The 19,283-nt window shown below is 42.7% G+C and overlaps 1 protein-coding gene across 1 annotated transcript in view; it reads left to right on the forward strand.

Moving 5' to 3' along the window:
* The window catches only part of LOC148674344 (tetraspanin-15), a 75,035-nt gene extending 59,456 nt beyond the window's left edge, over window positions 1-15,579 (forward strand). The window contains exon 8 of the mRNA XM_088624445.1: window positions 11,578-15,579. Within this exon, the coding sequence (XP_088480571.1) occupies window positions 11,578-11,907 (330 nt within the window). The 3' untranslated portion in view covers window positions 11,908-15,579. The remainder of the gene's footprint in view (window positions 1-11,577) is intronic.
* The last annotated feature ends 3,704 nt before the right edge of the window (window positions 15,580-19,283 follow it).

Raw genomic sequence — 19,283 nt, forward strand, 5'->3', positions numbered from 1 at the left:
TTTCAGTCTCTCGATGTGCAAAACTGATAGAGACATACCCCAAGCGACTTGCAGCTGTAATCGCAGCAAAAGGTGGCTCTACAAAGTATTAACGCAAGGGGGCCGAATAATTTTGCACGCCCCACTTTTCATTTTTTTATTAGTTAAAAAAGTTTCAAAAATCCAATAGATTTCGTTCCACTTCACAATTGTGTCCCACTTGTTGGTGATTCTTCACATAAAATAAAAAATGTATATCTTTGTTTGAAGCCTGAAATGTGGCAAAAGGTTGAAAAGTTCAAGGGGGCCGAATACTTTCGCAAGGCACTGTATATCTCTCAGCTGGCTTGGAGGCACTAGGGAGTCCCACAGGAAGAGACTGGAGATTGTTGCTGGGGAAAGGGAGTCTGGTCTAGTCTCAGCCTATTTCCATCATGACCCTTTGCCAAGAGCAAGCAGTTAGAAAATGATCACAATGAGTTTCAGAAGACTTATAGTCAAGATTTTATAAAAAGCCTTATATTTACATTGATGAGCATTCATGGTAATGCATATTTTAGGGCTAAGAACTTGTTAATGAGTAGAAAATCATTGGCTGTGGTCTCACCGAGATTAAACAGCTCTATGAGGACAGTCACCACCCCGGGCATGAGCTCTTCACCCCACTGCCCTCACGCAAGAGATACAAAAGCATACACTTACCACCAGATTCCTCAATAGCTTCTATCCACAAGCAGTGCAATTGGTGAACACATTTAGCCATGCCCCTCGGACCACACCTACACCATCTACCTCATTATGATTTCTAATTTATTGCACATCTCCAGTCATTGTTTACATTCAAACTCTTTACTTGTTTACTTGTACATTATCTAGTTTGTTTGTATATTGTCTTGATGCACTGTCTGCAGTTTGTGTTTTTACACTTGTCTTAACAATCGAGAGACTTTCTCTAAGTAAGAATTCCATTGTACCAGTACATGTACCGGGTACATATGGCAATAAAGTTCAAGCTCAAAAGAGATAGGAGACAGGAGCTGGATGCTCAAATTGGAGCAACGTAGTTCATGGAGTACCACAGGGATCTGTGCTAGGATCACCACTCTAGTTTATATCATTGATCTAATTTAGTAAACTATTCATGTACCAAAATAGGAGGATAATCAAAAGCTGCAGAAGTGACAGAGGAAGTTAAAATGATCAAATTCATCACTAGACAAGCACCTGGCAGATAACGTTGAATGTAGAAAAGTGCCGTCTGTTCCTTCCACATAACAGAAACATTGTCTAAGGATACGACCTATTATCTCAAGCCCAGGTAACAGCCCTGCCACCCTCCCCAGCCCTCAGAGAACCTCAGAACTCCATTCTTGGGGTTAAGTGGCACTTACAAAGGGCTTACTAGTGCCTTAGTGGTGTTTACCGCCTCACCCCAGCCCTGTGGACGTGCACTGGTAAGCTTCATACTGTATGAAGAAAAGGAGAGGGAAGGGTGCCAGAGCGGCAATGACTGCTGGCCAGATGGTTCAGGGTATTTAGGAAGAGTCATCCACACGGTGACCTCCCAACTTGCTCTGGATACCTCGTGTGGAGGTAACGGATATCGGCTGTGTGTGTAACAGGGCTCATCCTCCGAACCAGTTTCAGAAGTGATGTCACCCCCCTCTAATATCTTGAAAAGGGTAAAGCTGTCCCTTCTCTTCTGGCATGGTGGAGTTATCCACTGTCTATGGAGGGGAGCAGAGCTCACAGGCGAGCAGGACAGAACCCCAGGAGGGCCAGGGATGGCTGCACTCTTCATGTGTGCAGTGGATGTCTAATCCGTGACACAATTGTACAACAATTTACAGCTACTGAATTTGATTGTTGCATCTCACTGAAATAAATACCAGAGGTTTTAGGTAAGAAGAGAAAGCAAGACAGTGTTGGTGGAGTGAAACAGCATCCCAGTAATCTCTTATCTTTGTTGTGACTTTTCCTGCCTCTTTGCATTTGCCTCTGTTCAGTCACACGACACTTTGTCTCTCTCGGTTTGTTTCCTTTTTTTTAAACAATTTGTAGTCTTTAAGATAAGTGTTGCTACAGCATGTAATGCCTCTCCTGCGCATTTTTATCTAAATGAAAATCGATAGACAATTGGAAGAACAAAACAGAAAGGAAAAGGAATACAGAGACAAGGGCGACGATAGCAGTGTGGGATCGGGCTGCTGGTACCAGTGAGAAGAGCTGGAGCCCTTCCCGCATCCAGTGATGGATGGCATTCCTCACAGCTTATCTCTGCTCGAGTTCCACAGGCCCAAATTGCAGCTTTGTCCTTCCTGAAGGAACTCACCATGCAATTTTAGACATCTTATTTACAGCAAGTTTTATCACTTTGATGTGGGATAAACAGAGCACAAATAGTCCCCATCTGTCATTCAATTACAGTATGGTAAGGGCTTTGCAAAAAGATCTATTCTCTCAGGGGCTGCGAGCACAAATCTCTTGATTAGGGGTGTTTGTGAACTGGCAGGGAGGGTCCCAGGGGCATCTGGCATGTCTCTCGGCTATTAATTCCAAGTGATGATGATGATGATACAGCTTTATTTTTGGGGGGGACTGTCTTGAAAGGTAGTCATCTCAAGTGCTTCAAAATACATAAAAAAAACATTATGTATAAAGTCACATTAAGGAAGATTACAAAGGCATGAAAACAAAAGCGATACAGAAGATAAAACATTCGTTTGAAAGCCCTTTAGAGAAATTCTGTTTTTAGGCTAGATTTAAAAGTTTCCAATGTGGCTGAGTGTGTGATTTGGACCATAGCAGCTCAAAACTCTGTCACCCATAGACTGTAGGTGAACAAGTGAAGACATAATGAGCTAACGTCTCATAGAGGGCAGCAGACTCATATGCAGTAGGGAACGCCAACATAGTTTGTCTTAATAGGGTGTTGGGCCAGCACAAGCCAACAGAACACCTTCAGTGCACCTTGGCAGGGGTTCTCTAAGTGTCTGGAACTCTATTGTAGGGATGTAGCACCTTTCTTCCACGAGAAATTCCATCATTTGAAGTTTTGTTGGTGGTAGAAAATGCTGTCTCAGGTGCCACTCCACACTCATCATAAGTGTTGATTTGGGTTGAGATCTGATGACTGGGACGGTCATGGAATATGGTTTACATACTTTTCATGCTCATCAAACCATTCAGTGACCACTGGTGCCCTGTGGATGGGGTCATTGCCATCCTGGAAGATTCCACTGTCATCAGGATAGAAATGCCTCACCTTAGGATGAACAAGCTTCCTCAGAATGGCTTTATATTTATTGGAATTGACTTTTCCTTCTGAGGGGTTGAGCAGACCTTAACCATGCCAGGAAAATACACCCAAAACCATAACAGGGCAGCCTGAACTCTCCACTGTGGGAAAACAAGCACTTGAGCCGGTAGGTTTCTCTTGGGAGTGTGCCACATATGTACTTGTTAATAGCAAGGTGAAGTGCAATATGACTTTTTTCCATTGCTCAGTAGTCAGCTGCCAGGTCTTTGTACCACTTTACTTGCAAAAGTGCATATGTAATAAGGGGTTTATGCACTACAGTCTGACCACAGTATCTCTCTCTATGAAGTTCTCGATAGATTGTGATTGATGAAACTACCTTAGATTAGCATTTGCTATCATTTGATTCAGAGTTGCTTGTCTGTTTTACTTTGTATCTCAAATCAATGCATGCACATTTCGCTGAAGGAGTTGGCGCTTTCCTCCACAGTTGCCCCTAGATGATGATGTCTTCCATGCCAACGTCACCTTAGCCACTGTTGCTCATGAAACATTAGGAAGTGGAGTAGTCTTCATCACTGAAGCTCCTGTCAAATATGTCCCAACAATCACCCCTCTCTCAAAGTCACTGAGATCTCTTCTTTGATTCATGGTACCCAAAATAATGAGCAATTGGCCCTGCTCAGCATTTTTATACATGACCCAAAGTATGGTGGGATGTTCATTACTTAATTAACTCAGGAATCACAACTGTAATAATCACCTGCTTTCTGTATACTTTGTATCCCTTGTTTACTCAAGAGTTTCCTGTATTTTTGCAGTTACCTATACAGTATCAGGTACATATTGGGGAGCCAAGTCATTTAGAGTGTTGAAGGTAAGCAGAAAGCCTTTTTAATTGAAAACATATCCTGGCAGGAAGCAGGTGCAAGGACTCCAAGACAGGAGTGACATGATCACTTGTTGTGTGACCTCGTCAGGGTCCTACCTGCAGAATTCCGAATCTGTAATTATTATTCATGTTCGTCATAGTAGACCAGAAAGCACTTTTTTGTGCACTCAAAACTTCAAGAGTCTCTTCCAAACATCATGTTCTATCACATTGCCTTCCTCTTGTAACTGTGCCAGCTAATATACAAATTGTTCAAGTGCCAGCTGGAGGAAAGGTACCACTGGCATACTTGCCAATCCAGCCTACTGTCAGCTGGCATGAGGGAGCTATTTCCATGCTGCCAGAAAGGGATCCCTCCTCTGATTTAGGCGGTCCTGTCCTGACATGGCCCTGGGAAATACTGCTGTGCTCTGTTCTCTCATGCCCAGTCTGTAGTAGGCAAAGTTTGGAAAACAGACATTTAAACATGGAGCATTAACAGAGGTATTATTCACCCAGGATCTTGTCAGTTCTAGGTGTGCAGTATAAGTAGGGTAAAGATTCACTGTGGCATTAAAGTCTGTTCACTATTGCACAATGTAATTCTGAGGATTCAAAGTAAAAAGCATGTCCTTCTGTCCATCTGAGTCTTACACTGATGTTTTAGAGCAGGCTTACCCAGTTTACAGCCCTTCAGAGCTTCTCCATGGCAGTGTTTTACTACAACCAGGTCCTTAAATGCTGTATATACTGTATCTAGCTAATTAAGGGACTGGAAGGACTGCAGATTGAGCAGCATTGTTATTTTTCTAGAGCTATCTGGGCAAGACAAAACCCAGTTTCTCCTAATTGAGTGCTGTTTTGCTAATGTTTCCTCACTGTATGGTTTCGCGCATTAGTTTGTTTTTCTCTGAAAGTTCATTGGAGCAAGAGATGCATTCCTAGACACTGGGGGTTCAGGCTTTACTGACTGCGGAGTTGGAATTTCAACAACATAAAATTATTTTCCCGTCTTTCTCTCCCTCTCCCCTTTCTTTTTCTCTGTTTCAGAGGATTTTGTTCCTCACACTCACTTTTCTTTTTCTCTCCCCCCACCCTGTGATTCCCTCCTGCCCAATCTTCTCTCCTTGTTTCCCTTTCTCCCTCTCAGCTCTCATTTCTGTGCTGCTGTCTGACGAGCCAGAATGTTACAGTCTGATGATCGTCAGTGTATCATTTTGATTCAAGGCAGAGCACAAAACTGCAAAAGCTCTTCCTCCTTTTTCCCCCCTTCTCAGTCTCTGTGTCTTATAGCAGATCTGCTCTGCTCAGTTTTGACGATCACAGACTGAGCCCCACCTGGTCTTCACAGACAGCTGGACAGAGGGTCCTGTAAAGCTCTTTAGAGATCATCAGGAATAAAATGTCATATTAGAATGAAACTACCAACACCTGCAACTTTAAAGTACTGCACCTGGATGTTCTTGTCTTAACTGGACCAGTTCAATCTTTTGTGGTTCGCTGAATTTTTTACAATCAGATTAAAAGAATTGGGAGGGGTGAGGAGGCCTGGGTGGTCCTGATGGGCCACAGCACTGTCTTGCTGTTTGCTAAAACTCTTCTCAGCTAGGAATGTACTTGACTGAACAGATTGTTAAAAAGTTAGCACTTAGCAGTCCTAACCAATCCTGAAAAGGGGAATGAACAATACTGATTTTTGTTCAAATATAATTTTTGTTCAAACAAATCACATAATGGCACTGTTCACCTGTGGAAACACCTTCTGATCGAGGACATTTGTCTGGTCTTGTGGTTGCTGGTTCAAATCCCGCAGCCAGCAGAGGAATCCTGCTCCGTTGGGCTCCGTTAAAGCCCTTAACCCCAGCTGCTCCAGGGGTGCTGTACAATGGCTGACCCTGCGCTCTGACCCCAGGCTCTCTCCCTATCTGTGTATCTCATGGAGAGCAAGCTGGAGTATGCGAAAAGATAATTCCTAATGCAAGAAATTGTAAAGGGTTAATAAAGTGATGTTGTTTATTATTATTATTATTATTACTCTGCAAATTCTCACAGTAGATTTAAACACTTCACATGGTTACTTATTAGATTGCTGCATCATTTCAATGCCAGAAAGGCCGAGAAAGACGGGAGAAGCCCTTCTGCCGGCTTGGCCAGAACTGCACCGCATGGGCATGCATGCACAGTAGCCCTTGTGCTATGCTTGCATCAGTCCTAGTGCCAGGGCACAGCTGCCAGTATGATCACAGATCACTCATTCGCTTCTGAGTACCAGCTGATGAACAAGCCGAAGTCTTGCACCTGCCAAGCCCGGCTCAGGGAGCTGCCATCTGCATGCCCACTTGAGGGGGCTCTTCCAGGTTTGCTGACATGCAAACGAATAGCGCTGACTTGAATAGAGGGTGGCAATGGAATTCGTCTTTAATTGGGTTGGTTCGACAGCTCTGAGAATTTCAACTAGATCAGACCAGCTGCACTTTTTAAAATTAAGTGTAATGGGATTTGGAGTTTAAAATGACTTGCTTTGCATGCTTGTCCTGCTTTAAAATCAAGCATATTGACTGCAGGCTGCTTTATTGCAATACTTTATGAATTCATTTGTGTAAAGCACTTTAAATATATATTTACTGCACGTAAACGTCAGTTGCCCGTTCCTCAGGCAAAATATTTTAACATCTGCTTTGGTGTACCCTCACACTCAAGCAGAAAATGGACAGCACAGTGCAAGAACTGGAGCTCGAGTCTGTTGGCAGACCATTAGGGCATGTAATTCTCGTGTTTAATCACATGAGGAAGAGTTCAGTATAGCTATGAACATCCCAGCGTCTGTTGTGGTGTTGTTCTAACAGATGTTTTTGGTGTTTTAGCCCTTGCGGGTCTGTGTTCCACGCATTTGATCTGGAATTAGCACCAGAGTATTTTTTGTGTTTTTTTTCCGGAAGAGCAAACTCTGGTATAGGAATTCTTACAAACAGATGTTCAAACACAAAATCTTTTCATTTAGTTAGGAAGGTTCAAGCAAGCCTGAAACAGACTAGAGTACCAGTCATGACCTCTTCTTCCTATGACAGAATTCTGATCATCTTATCTGTGTTTTCAAGCCATAACGACATGGCACTTTTCCCTCTTAGAAACAATTTTAGCTGTGGTTTTATTAAATGTACAGTATATAGTGCTTTTCTGGACACTCCACTCAAAGCTCTTTACAGGTAATGGGGACTCCCCTCCACCACCACCAATGTGCAGCATCCACCTGGATGATGGAATGGCAGCCAAAGCACGCCAGTACATCACACATCAGCTATCAGTGGGGAGGAGAACAGAGTGATGAAGCCAGTTCATAGAGGGGGATTATTAGGAGCCCATGATTGGTAAAGGCTAGGGGGAAATTTGGCCAGGACACCGGGATTAACACCCCTAGTCTTTTCGAGAAACGCCCTGGGATTTTTAATGACCACAGAGAGTTAGAACCTCAGAAGTCTCATCTGATGGATGGCACTGTTTTTACAGTTTAGTGTCTCCATCATTATCACTGGGGCATTAGGACCCACACAGACCACATGGTGAGTGCCCCCTACTGACCCCACTAACATTTCTTCCAATAGCAACCTTAGATTTCCCAGGAGGTCTCCCATCCAGGTACTGGACAGACTCACACCCAAATGATAGTATCCTGTGGCAAAAGTTACTTGGCCATCAAGATGAGCCACCAGATGCAGGACTGAGGTATTACAGATCAATCTTTGCCCAGTGCTTCCATCTTTGAGAAATGCTAAACTCTAGTTCCATTCTACAGGAGACGCACTGCTTCAAACTCTAGTTCCTAGATGAGTTTGGATTGACGTGACCTGTCAGTATAAGCTAAGAGCATTATCAAAAATAATCAGGGTGTGTCTCCATAAGTTAAACCCCATTAAAAAGTCATTTTTTTTGTGCTTGAGCTATCTTTATTTCAAACCACTCCAGGAATCACACAGACTTCCCTGTCTGTATAAAAAAGGCAGTTGAACTTTAGGGTAGTAGATAGATCCTATGTATATATTATAATTTAAAAGGCATAGATGTTGGACTTGGAGTGAGTGTCATTTAATAAGCATGCTGTTTCAGAGCTGGGGTCTTGCTTCTCCTTTTAACAAACATATATGGGCACTCCTGTTTGAGGTCTGGGTCTCATTTAGATACTGTAGCTCTTCATTATGTAGTGGGTGGTCTGGTTTAAGCATCTGAAGTGCCAGAGACCTCATTCCATTGTTAATTTGAATGGTGTACTCTCTCTGACTCTGACTCAGCCGTAATTGCTAGGTTGTAACCGTTTGTTTCTCTTTGATTCCAAAACAAGGCAGGATTGTTCTGTTAGCTGAATGAGAAGTTCATGTAACAGCTCCTGCTCTTGGCAAAGTGACAGTCCTTGAGCACGCCTCTTCAGCATGCTGTTCTCCTGCTGCTTCTGTAAGGTGAAATCATGTCATTGTTGAAGAGTGCCTCCTGACAGCACTTGTGCTCTTTGATAAACCTGCCTTCTCTGCCAAGCAGTGTCTCTTCTTAGACTGTCAGAGAGCATGCTGGCGCAAATGCCATTCATTTTTCCACCTACAGCATTCCTACTTTCTGGGTTTCCAACTTCCATTTATCTCTCTCCCCCCCCTAGGAATCCATTACAAATCTATTAATAGCTGCACTGGTCTTTTGAAATAGTAGGAAATGAGCCCACATTCATCACCAGGGGGTTGAAAAAGAATGATGGTTTAAATGGCACAATGTCGACAACAATTCCTACCTCAAAACATAGGTAGAACTGTAACGGCAAAAGTAAAGAAAGAAAAGCCAGCATATTTACATGACTACAGTAAATACATGCATATGTAGTATCCACTTACACCCATATGAAGGTAAAGCTTTAATCACAATACTGAGCACAACCTATAGCTTATAGTCCATGGAATTGAGTAAAACCCATGCCAATATTTAAGATTACTGTATTATTCTAATATTGCAATATTATAAATTCTGCATTAGACCTAGAACATTTTGTGCCACTTTCTGTCCCAGATCCAACACAGAGGTTTTAAGCGTGCTGTACCAGTTACAGAGTAGATGAATCAAGAGGGTCTCAAGCGCTGTTCACTGCTGTATTCCTGTCTTGGTTCGTTTAGGCCCTGTGAGCTGCCCACTGTCAGTGTCCTCAAGTGATATCTCACTGGCGAAGATGAGATGCTCCAGCCCTGTGCTGTATGCAATGGGTGGCGTATGTGTGTGGTGGGGAGGGAGTCACAGTGTTTTCAAAGCCAGTAATAAAATAGAAAACAATGGTGGCAGAAAACAGACTTGCATTCATCCAGCTCCAGCCAGCTATATTATTAAAGGGTGAAAACACAACATGGAAATCTCGTTTCTATGCCACGCTTCTATTTAATTTTAAAAATCCTTTGATTTTTTAAAATTCTTATATTAAAAAAAGCCAGCCTCCGACTGGGGGACTTGAGCTGTGTTTACCTGGACTTGTGCGTCTTTATCGCTTTCCAGCACATTCTCTCTCCTTTGTGCAGTGTGCTGGAAAGCTGGAGCTTAGCAGGCGAGTGCATTTTCTTTCTCTCGGTGGCGCTTTGAGATGTAAAACAAAACCTTCAAGGTGGAAGCAGGAGTCCTTTTCCTTCGCTTCTCCATTTTAAATAATTGAAAAGCGGGCTAATTAGGCCCAAATGTGTCAGCACGCTGTTGGGTCTTATAAAGATGGGGTCACCTTCCTTGGGATTTGTTGTTTCTCTAGGCACCAGGGTGTTCCAACATCCTGCTTCTTGTCACTCAGCTCCCAATTAGTATGGGATTCAGTGGCGGCTAACTGAGTGGTGTCAGCGGTCATAGTGTCGAGATACCTTGCATCCTCACTCAGACGAGTGTATCGATATTGCACGCTTTAGGGGTGACTTCAGCTGTGCTGTGAAACGTATTATTGATATAGAATGTATTGATTTATGTTTTTCTTGTACAGTATTCAACAAAGAAGTAGGAATGCGTAGCGAAGAGAGGATTGTAAATGTACTTCAGTGAGTGAAGCTCTGTGGAAAAGATCTAATCGGGGTGCAGTAGGTGAAAGGGATTGTGGGTCATACCCTAACCCCTGTTGGACAGCATGAGCCACCGGAATTTTCATACTTTCAGAAGCTAGGAAGAGGTTTAGAATGAAATTAGAATGTTATTTTTACCTCTGTTGAAATGTATGGCTGTAGCCATGGTGTGCATGCTGCAGTCCACCCAGGACTCTCACGGTCTCCGTTCGCACGTTTAGCATAAATACCTCCCCCTGTGCTATGAATACTTACAGCTAGGTGAAGCGCGAAGGAGGCAGTGCAGTGCGGTATGTAACCTCTCACGCCACCTTTTGTGGTATAAAACCCCTGCCAGCCATAGCAGAAATGCTGTAAATGTATATGTGCACGTGCCACAAACCTGTATCTGGAATTTCCCCCTTATTAGAGGTGCAGCCATGTCTTCCATTACAGCAGGGGACACTTGGCTGCAGTGCTGGTTGGTAACAGCTGACAAAGAGACTGACTTATTCTTTATTAGCGACGCCACAGGTGTGGTTCATCTGTTGCCTGGTGTGTGCTGGTCTGTTTGCTTGTTCTCTCGTATTGCCGGATGCTTATAAAGACCACATTTTGGAAGTGCATCTTGGAGCAAAGAAATATAGCACGTAATCAAATGGCTGTACAATCACATATACTGTACATACTTGTAGATGGATTGTATATATCAATAGCAGGAGTACGCACCGTACGGTGCTACGTGGGCAGGAGTGCTATGTGTTGTTTTTGTGCCCTCTAATGGACATTCACCAGGTACCAGCATTGTCTCAAACGTCCCATTTGAATGTATACTGGAATGGATTGATCCTCAACAGTAAGATCTTTCATGGTATGTAAATAGTCTGTGCCCCAGACCTTAGATTCAGTATGTGGCTGAGGTTCTTGGCAATCAAGGGAGAAATGTGTAACCAGTGATGACCCTCCTGGCTGAGAGTCTGCGATTAATTCTTTCCCCTCTGGCAATCTCTATGCGTCAGGTTTCTCTTCACCTGGAAAAATAATAACGTTGAACTTGAAAGTAGAAGCATATAATTTTTTCATTTTTACAGCTACAAGAATCTTGTCCTTGAGTCTTTTTTTATTTATTTTTTTGCAAATTAGGTTTCCCTCAGTCCAGTGAATTCATTTTCTTTGTTACATCTTGTGAATGTTTTGCATTATTTCCAGTGTATTGTATAATTGGACACAGAGCTGGTGCTCTTGACTGAAGAGGTGGCTCTCTGTAAAAACACTCCTCTGTCCAGTTACTCAAAAAAGAAAGACCCGTCGCGTGACTGAGACCCCAGAGTGGAGTGCATAGCATCAGAAACACCCGAGTCTGGCTCCCCTACTTTTCCAGGTAGCTGTATCGTTACCCAAATGATGTCTTTCCTCTGTGCCCACAGATTTTTGGGATCATCTTGAGCTGCCTGTTCTGGAACATGCTAGTGGAGATGAGCCAGTCCTTTGATGTGGTGGATTTCCGGGCTCTGCGGCTGTCTGGCATCCAGTACAGCGAGCTGGACCTTTCTGGGGCAGGCTGGTGCCTCTGTCTGCCCCGGGATGGCGGATACTTACCGGTACCGGAGTCTGAGACCTGGGACCCCGAACCTGATCCATTTCCTGTCATCGAGAGTGTCCCATCATCGTGTACCGAGACCCAGAGACCACTCTCAGAGTCCCAGGACACCCCAGCGCTTGACGAAGTGGACATAGGCTTTGAAAAACAGAACTAGAGAATTGGACTTGTTTTGTTTTTTTTATTATTATTGTAGCATTTTCAGGAAAATTAATAAGATTTCCTTTGATCCATTTCAGCTTTTACAAACTGCAGGCTTTTGTACTGTATGTAGTTGGATATTTCACGTCGGTTATTTTGAATAAATTTGCACAGACAAAATATGAAGTGATATTAATTGTGGGCAATTTGTTCAGCAGCCTGCATAGAACTGAAATGGATCAAATGTCTGCACGATGAGAGTCTGATCTCCCTGCTTTTTCAAAAAGCTACCAAAAGGGAAGAAGACTTTCTTGCACTGATGTTTTTGTGTTTGTATGTTCTAATAGTTTTATAAGCTTTATTGCTATTTTAATATGAATACTGTATTAGTATAGTACCTTCCCCTGCTTAGTAGTTTGTTTTAATTAATTTATTTTCTTCCCTTATCACTCAGGTGAAGATGTTTACAGGGAAGCCTAAAATAACTGATGCAATCTTGAGACTTTAGCAAAATTAAGATTAGGAAGATTAAGAGTTGTGAGATTTTATAAAATATTCTATGAAATATTTTATAAAGTAAAGTGATATTTTATAAAACATCACTACTTAATTCACTTAAGGTGCAAATATTTTCAGGTAAGCCTTGAAACTGAGGCTGGGAAGAGTAATCTCAAACCTGGAGGCCTTGATTGTTTATGCTAGTGGACAACTGACTTGTTTTAAAAATGCCAAAAAAATGCCTTACCAAAATAATTACAGGGCTGTCATTTTAATCAAAGCCATTTCCTAGAATTAAGTGATTCAAAAAAGGGAATGTGTGTGACTCAGACGGGTGTTAATGAGTTTGACTTTTTTTTTTAGAAAGGAAGAAAAGGAAAAAAAGAATTTGCCTTCATTCCTATTAATAGATCAGACATTGTGGTCGTGCCTGTGTCTTTGAATTGCATTAGAAGGATGGAGCTTTAATCCAGAGCTCTTCAAGGTACGCGGTCAAGGCTGAGCTTATGAATCTGGACTGGAGGAAGACCCTCGAGGCTCTCAGTGTTGCAGGGCTCACTTGGAGAAGAGTCTTCAGTGACATTAATGAAAGCTGCTCCAAGAACGCAAGAACAGTTACAAAAGAGAGGAGGCCATTCATCCTCTATGGCCTGTTATATAGTTAGTAGCTAGTATATCCAGGGAGCTCATCCAGATGTGTCTTGAAAGAAGTCAAGGTACTGGTTTCAACAAAATGACTGAGTAGCCTGTTCCTGACTCCCACAAGACCTCAGAGCAGTGGGGGCTGATTAGGTTAGCACACGCCGTAAGCTGAGACTTTTCACTCCCAAGTATGTCATTTCTGACATGTCAGAGAGCGTTTTATGCATGTGCCTCAGTGGTAGATTATGAGAAAAAGAGAAAGCCACAATCGCATCATTTTCCTCCAGCCTTCACACATGTGCAATTATTAATTGGTTTCTCTAAATTGATGCTGACGAGTGACCGGCGTCACATCCAGGGTGTGGTCCTGCTTGATGACTTGTACCTCCACTGTAGGCTTTCTGTTGCTGTGACCCTAATAATAATAAACAACTTTATTTTATAAAGCGCCTATAAAGGTGGCTTCTCAAAGCCTTTTACAGAACAGCTGTAATGTGAGGAAATAGTAGATGGGGGTACGGTAGGTAGCAAAGGGGTAACAGAACCAGTTAAGGCTCTTCTAAAAACATCTAAATTTGAAGGAGTTTAGGGAAGGTTAACTCTAGCCTAAGGTAATAGAGTTCCAGAACTTTGGGGCATAACAGAAGGAGGCCCTGTCACCCATAGAGTGTAGACAGGCTTGGGGGACAGGTAGGAAACCAGAATTAGAAGAGTGAAGGTTGAGAGATGGGGATAAGGATGATAATAGCTCTGACAGGTACTGAGGTGCTAAGCTATAGAGAGCCTTATAAGTGAGCATGAGGATTTTGAAGTCGACATGAAACCTGACAGGAAGCCAGTGCAAGGACTCCAGGAAAGGAGTTATGTAATCACTTGCATTAGACGTGGTCAGGATATTGGCTGCCAAATTCTGAACATACTGAAGTTTGTTCAATGTGGATTTAGAAACCCCAGCGAGTAGAGAATTACAGTAGTCAATTCGAGAGAAGACAAATGTATTGACCAGCTTTTCAGCAACAGTTAGCGACAGCATACTATAGGTCGTAGTCTGGCGATATTTCTGATCCTTTCCAGGAATCCTTTCCACGGGTAAAATGTACTGTAATTGCAAACTCAGTGCAATGTAAAGACTTTAAAGTGCTTGTATGTAGCAAATATCACTGTAACATGGGTGCCGCCATCTTGCAGTCTCCATATACTGTATATTACTTGAAATCCAAACTGAGGCTCAGCCAGAGCTGATACAATCAACCTTTGTCTTGCTTATTCAACCAGCATTTTGTATGAAATGTCAAGTTCATGTGGCAATTCTTTATATTTTGGTCATCGTGCATTCCAGTCATCTCTTGACATTCTGTGCTGTAACTCTTACCCTGTTGCTCATGTGAAATGATATTCCTACCTATGTATGTGGTCACTGCTTTCCACTTCTTGCGACAGCTGAGCTCAGGTCCTGACTATGTTAAGATGGAGGCCTTCCCAAAATGCTTTTGAGTCTGTGTTCCAATGCGATTTTTAAAAATTAAATCCACTGGATTAAAAAATGAACGGGACAGGAGAGATCCTTATGCATGCCAAAGAGTGCCTGTGGGCCAGTAAGTTTCCCTTCCTCTTCCTTGAACGGAACATTTGAGTCTAGGTGTGTGATTCAGTGGTTGAGATAAAGGCACTTTCAGGTAACTCCTGTTTGATTTCCTGCTCAGACTTTGGCTTGCTTTGCCACCAAGAGATGGAAAAGTATTAACAGGGACTGTCCAACTGCAATTCTGTGTAGAGCCACTTTGGAGAAAAGTGACTGCTAAATAGCTTGTTGATATGAAGCTCTTCAGCTAGTGAGTGACACAAGTGGAGAGACCTTGACTGCTCAGGACTGGGCGGCTGTCGAAGTAGAGGAGCTGTTTTTCCTTTCAGGATCATCCACATGCTGCTGCGCAGTTCCTTGACAAGGAAGGACAGGTTGATGAATGGGTGGCTTTTTGTGTTGCATCTTAAATTCTTCCTTCACATCTGGGCTGGGTCGGTTGGTTTTGTACCAACGCTGAAAACGGATCTCGGCCTGACCACACCAAACTGCCGTTTTTCTTTTGTTCTAAATGTCTCACAAGGTGTTCAAAATCCTCTCGTCTCCTGCCGATTGGCACTCCTGTTTAGCTGTTACTTAGTGACGTGTGCATGTCTGTCCTCATTCACCTCCTTACAGACTAGTGTCCATTCCTGTGAGGCTCTGTTATACTGTGTTATGTGTCTTTTGTTGAACTATTGCAGAGGGCAAGAAATAATGCAAATTATCAGTGTGATTCTTATTATTTATAATTTTATTCCAGAATCATTTGAAGCACTGTATAACAGTGTAGTTTTTTTTCTATTGTCAGTAAGACATTGTCAGTGTTCAGGCTAATGGGATTTTTTTGGAGATCTTATTTTGTTAACATTCCTTCTGCTTTTCTTTTTTTAAAACAACTTGAGGGATTTTTAAAGAAGTACTGTTTCTGTGTTCTTTTGAAATTTGTGAGAAAAATCTGGAATAAAGGAAACATTATGAACAAGGCCCAGACAGAGGTATGGTTCAGTCTGCCCTCACGTCTTGACACCACAGAAGGGCAGTGTGATGATGGCATCTGTTCACACAAAACAGACACAAACTGCAACGCTGTCACTTTTTGTGAGGAACCTCTTAATATTGCCAGAAGTTTCTCCAGCTGTCGTATCAGGCCTAAGAGAAGTGCCCCCACTTTCTGAAGCTAGATTCATTTTTGAAGTTCAAAAGACACAATGTAGGTCTGGAATAGAATAGGCTGTATTTTTTTCATTCAGTGTAGTTTTGGAATCTGTGCTTCGGGTAAGAGGTGGAAGGTTTGGCCTGGAGCAGGAGTCTTCAGCACCAGAACGGGGGCTCTGGTGGTAACGTGCCAGGGTTGTGAACAAATTAATTGTGATCACTTGATCAGAGTATTTCAGGAAACATTTGAAAAGTCTTAATAATCCCCCATGCCTCAAAAACCTCAGTTTCTTAATTTGAACTTGCTTAATTGATCAGTAGTGTATAAATGCTCCCTGTCTCTTAAAATACAGTAGTTTGTGTAAGATGACCTACTGGACATGTACAGAATCTTAGGTCTCGCCAGGACCATGGGGAACACAGCACAAGCACAAAAACCGCTGAATGGTCATTGTTACTGGATCAGTAAACAGAACGGGAAGAGAATGCCTTCTGTGGCTGGCATGTGAAACGTCAAATTTCATATAGCTTGGCACTCAGCAAAATATTTGCTAAAGAGCAGCAGTGCGTCTGAACTTTGTTTTGAACAAAACTCATGAGGGCTTTGCGGTGAAAGTCATTGAAAAGTGAAAACCCTTTGTGGGGGTTTAAAAGGGTCATTTTCCTATTACTTCCATAAATGCTTATTCAGAGCCTGTACAGATGATGCAAAATGCACACATTTACAACAGTACATCCTGTGTCACCACGGGGGCTCAGAGGGATTAAGAGACAATTTTTAAAATAATTATAGAGCAATTAATGGAGAGTAATGAGTTCACCCACGCAGTGTGCAGTAAGGCTGTAATCACACTAATGCTCTGTATGGAGACCTGGATTTTAAAACTGCACCCTCAGGGGTTGACTTTCCAAGTGGATCGGTTCAGCAGGAGCAGTGTGCCGCAGGAGGAGGCAGGGCCCTTGCACTGTCGGGAAGCCCGTGTCGCGATGAGCTGGTGTGCCCCCAAACCCACTGGCATGGCCGTTCCCGTTGGGAGGATTTCTAATTGAATTTCACAGCTGAGTATGCTTTGTCATATGCACCTGCCATTCGGGGTGGGGGGGAGCCATTTCACAGAAGTGACGGCGCAAGACCAGGCTTGTAGCCTAGATTGACTCCGGCCTGCTAACTGTGCACTGTTGTGCGTTAACTCTTTGTTTCCAGCTGTCAGTGTCTCCCTCCATCTCTCTTGATTTTATAGTCTCATTCCCTCTAGTTTTCCTGTTGTGTTCCTGACACTTTCTCTTTTATCCTCCCATTTCCTGTCTCTTTCTTGTTAATCCCCTTTACGGTCTTTCTCCTGGTAGCCTTTTTACTTGTGACCCGTTGTGTGCGTTTGCTCTTACTGACCCTGGCTTATTTCAGCACCCTGAGATACAAAACGCCTGTTGCCCTCAAGGCAGATGTGAGGGAGACAGCATTAGCCCTTTAACAGTTCCTGCATCTTGTGCATATTTCTGTCCAGCATGCTGCCTCTGTCTCCTGTGCTGTAAAGTGCAGCCAGACCGAGAAACGCAGAAGGAACTGTATAGACAGGAAATCATTTAAACCAGTTTCCTTTTTAAAAAAATAAATCAGATCCCAGATAATGGATTTGTATGTAATATTGATATGGCAGAGTATCTTCAGTTACTGGGGCGTACAAAACCCTTAGCAAATACCCAAATAATGACCGTGTCAATGGAATTGAGTCTGAACTTTTCTTCATCCTTGTTTCTGTTTGTTGCTCGACATTGTCTTTATCTCTTTTTGTCCATCGTTGTCTTCCTCTACCTCTGCCACTCTCTTTATTGGTCTGCTTGCCCTTTTTTTACTTTCTGCTTCTGTCTTCTTTATTCACATAGACAGTAAGCATAAAAAGAAAAGTCACACAAATGCAGCAGATTCACAAAGTTATCAGGAAAAGGATGTTATTATTAACAGCAGGTGCATCATGTGTCAAACAGACATAATGAAGGTAAATTCAATATGGTGGATAACATCTGTCAGCAACAGGGGTTCTATTGTGAACATTACTGGTCACTCCTAAAAGCATACAAGCTGTAAATCTGTGACTCGTGCTTTCTGCCACGTTGCAGATACTGTAACGTAGGATTCTGTCCCCATTCCTCTCACAGAGTCTGGTCAGGCAGGTCTGTGCCTGTTTACAAGTCCGTGAGCCCTAGATGTCCAGCTCAACCCATAGATATTTAATGGGGCTCAAGCTTGGAGACAAGGGTGTCCATGGAGTAACTATTACATTCTCATCTCTCAAGAAATCCGTCGTCACACGAGCAGCAGGAGGATACCTGTGGTCCTGCTGGGATGTTGTCATGTGAGGGTGAGTCTGTAGGAGGGCAACAAGTGAGAACCCAGGAACAATATACACTGTACAGTCCAGTCAGGTTCCATCAGTCACTACAAGCAGAGCTTTTAGTGCCTAAACGCTCTTGGTTACACTTGGATGTCCAGCACAATGGTCTACACAAAACCACGATTCATTGCTACAGCGAACTTTGACCACTTGTGTTCATCTGAGGTATTGCGCCAGTATTATAATGACACAAATGCATTGTTCTCTTTATAAGAAAGGCTTTTGGGCTTCGCCAGTATTATAATGACACAAATGCATTGTTCTCTTTATAAGAAAGGCTTTTGGGCTTCTTCTATAGTTATATTCCTCGATTTTCTTCAGCTTTGACATTCAACAGGTAAAATCACCTGAGCCCAGTCAAATTAGTGCTTGTGTAAAATAACTCCAAATCAGTCTAGTTTTGTCTTGGTGCCCATCATGAATGATCATTTAATCAGAATGACATAAAAAATATGTAATCATGATCAAAATCTGTGTATTTTTCTAAAAGTATGGATGCATAAGTAGATTGAGAAGGATCTTTTGATGCACTATACCTCATTCTGGCTCTGCTTATCTGCCAGCATACCTTCATTTTCTACACATCATCATTAGAAAAAGGACATTGTTGTTACCTGCTTAACAGCCACCTAGTGCTTATTGAGCTGCCATTCTTACAATGTCAGTGTTACCCACTGCAATGCAACGCAGACATCTATACATAACCTGTGTGGAAATGTGTTAAAATTCACATTGAATGCCATTCCCAGGGGACAAACTCTTCAAATAGATTGCGTCTGGTGAGTAAATACATGTTCCGCCTGGCTGCGTACTAATAAAGAAATATGGAAAAAAAACTAATGTCGGCATTTGAGAGCAAAAATGATTTGTTCCCAGCAGGTGTTGCAATTTTAAAAAAAAAACCTGTTAATTTAGAATTTTTCAGTGTCATTTCCCAGACTGCACTGCTGCCACTGGGTCTGTATGCCAGGAGTGAAGGTAGGAAAGAGAAGGAGGGATTTGAACATTAGAGATAAGGTGGGAGCTGAAAGGGTCACAGGACTGGGATGCCTCCTGGCAGTAATGTAGCACGATTTTCACAATCATTGCAGTCCTTTGTTGTAGATACCAGTAATACTGTACCTCAGGGGCTGCAGTGTC

This window comes from Lepisosteus platostomus, chromosome 3 (assembly GCF_059453375.1).
Source record: "Lepisosteus platostomus isolate fLepPlt1 chromosome 3, fLepPlt1.hap1, whole genome shotgun sequence".
Taxonomy (NCBI): Eukaryota; Metazoa; Chordata; class Actinopteri; order Semionotiformes; family Lepisosteidae; genus Lepisosteus; species Lepisosteus platostomus.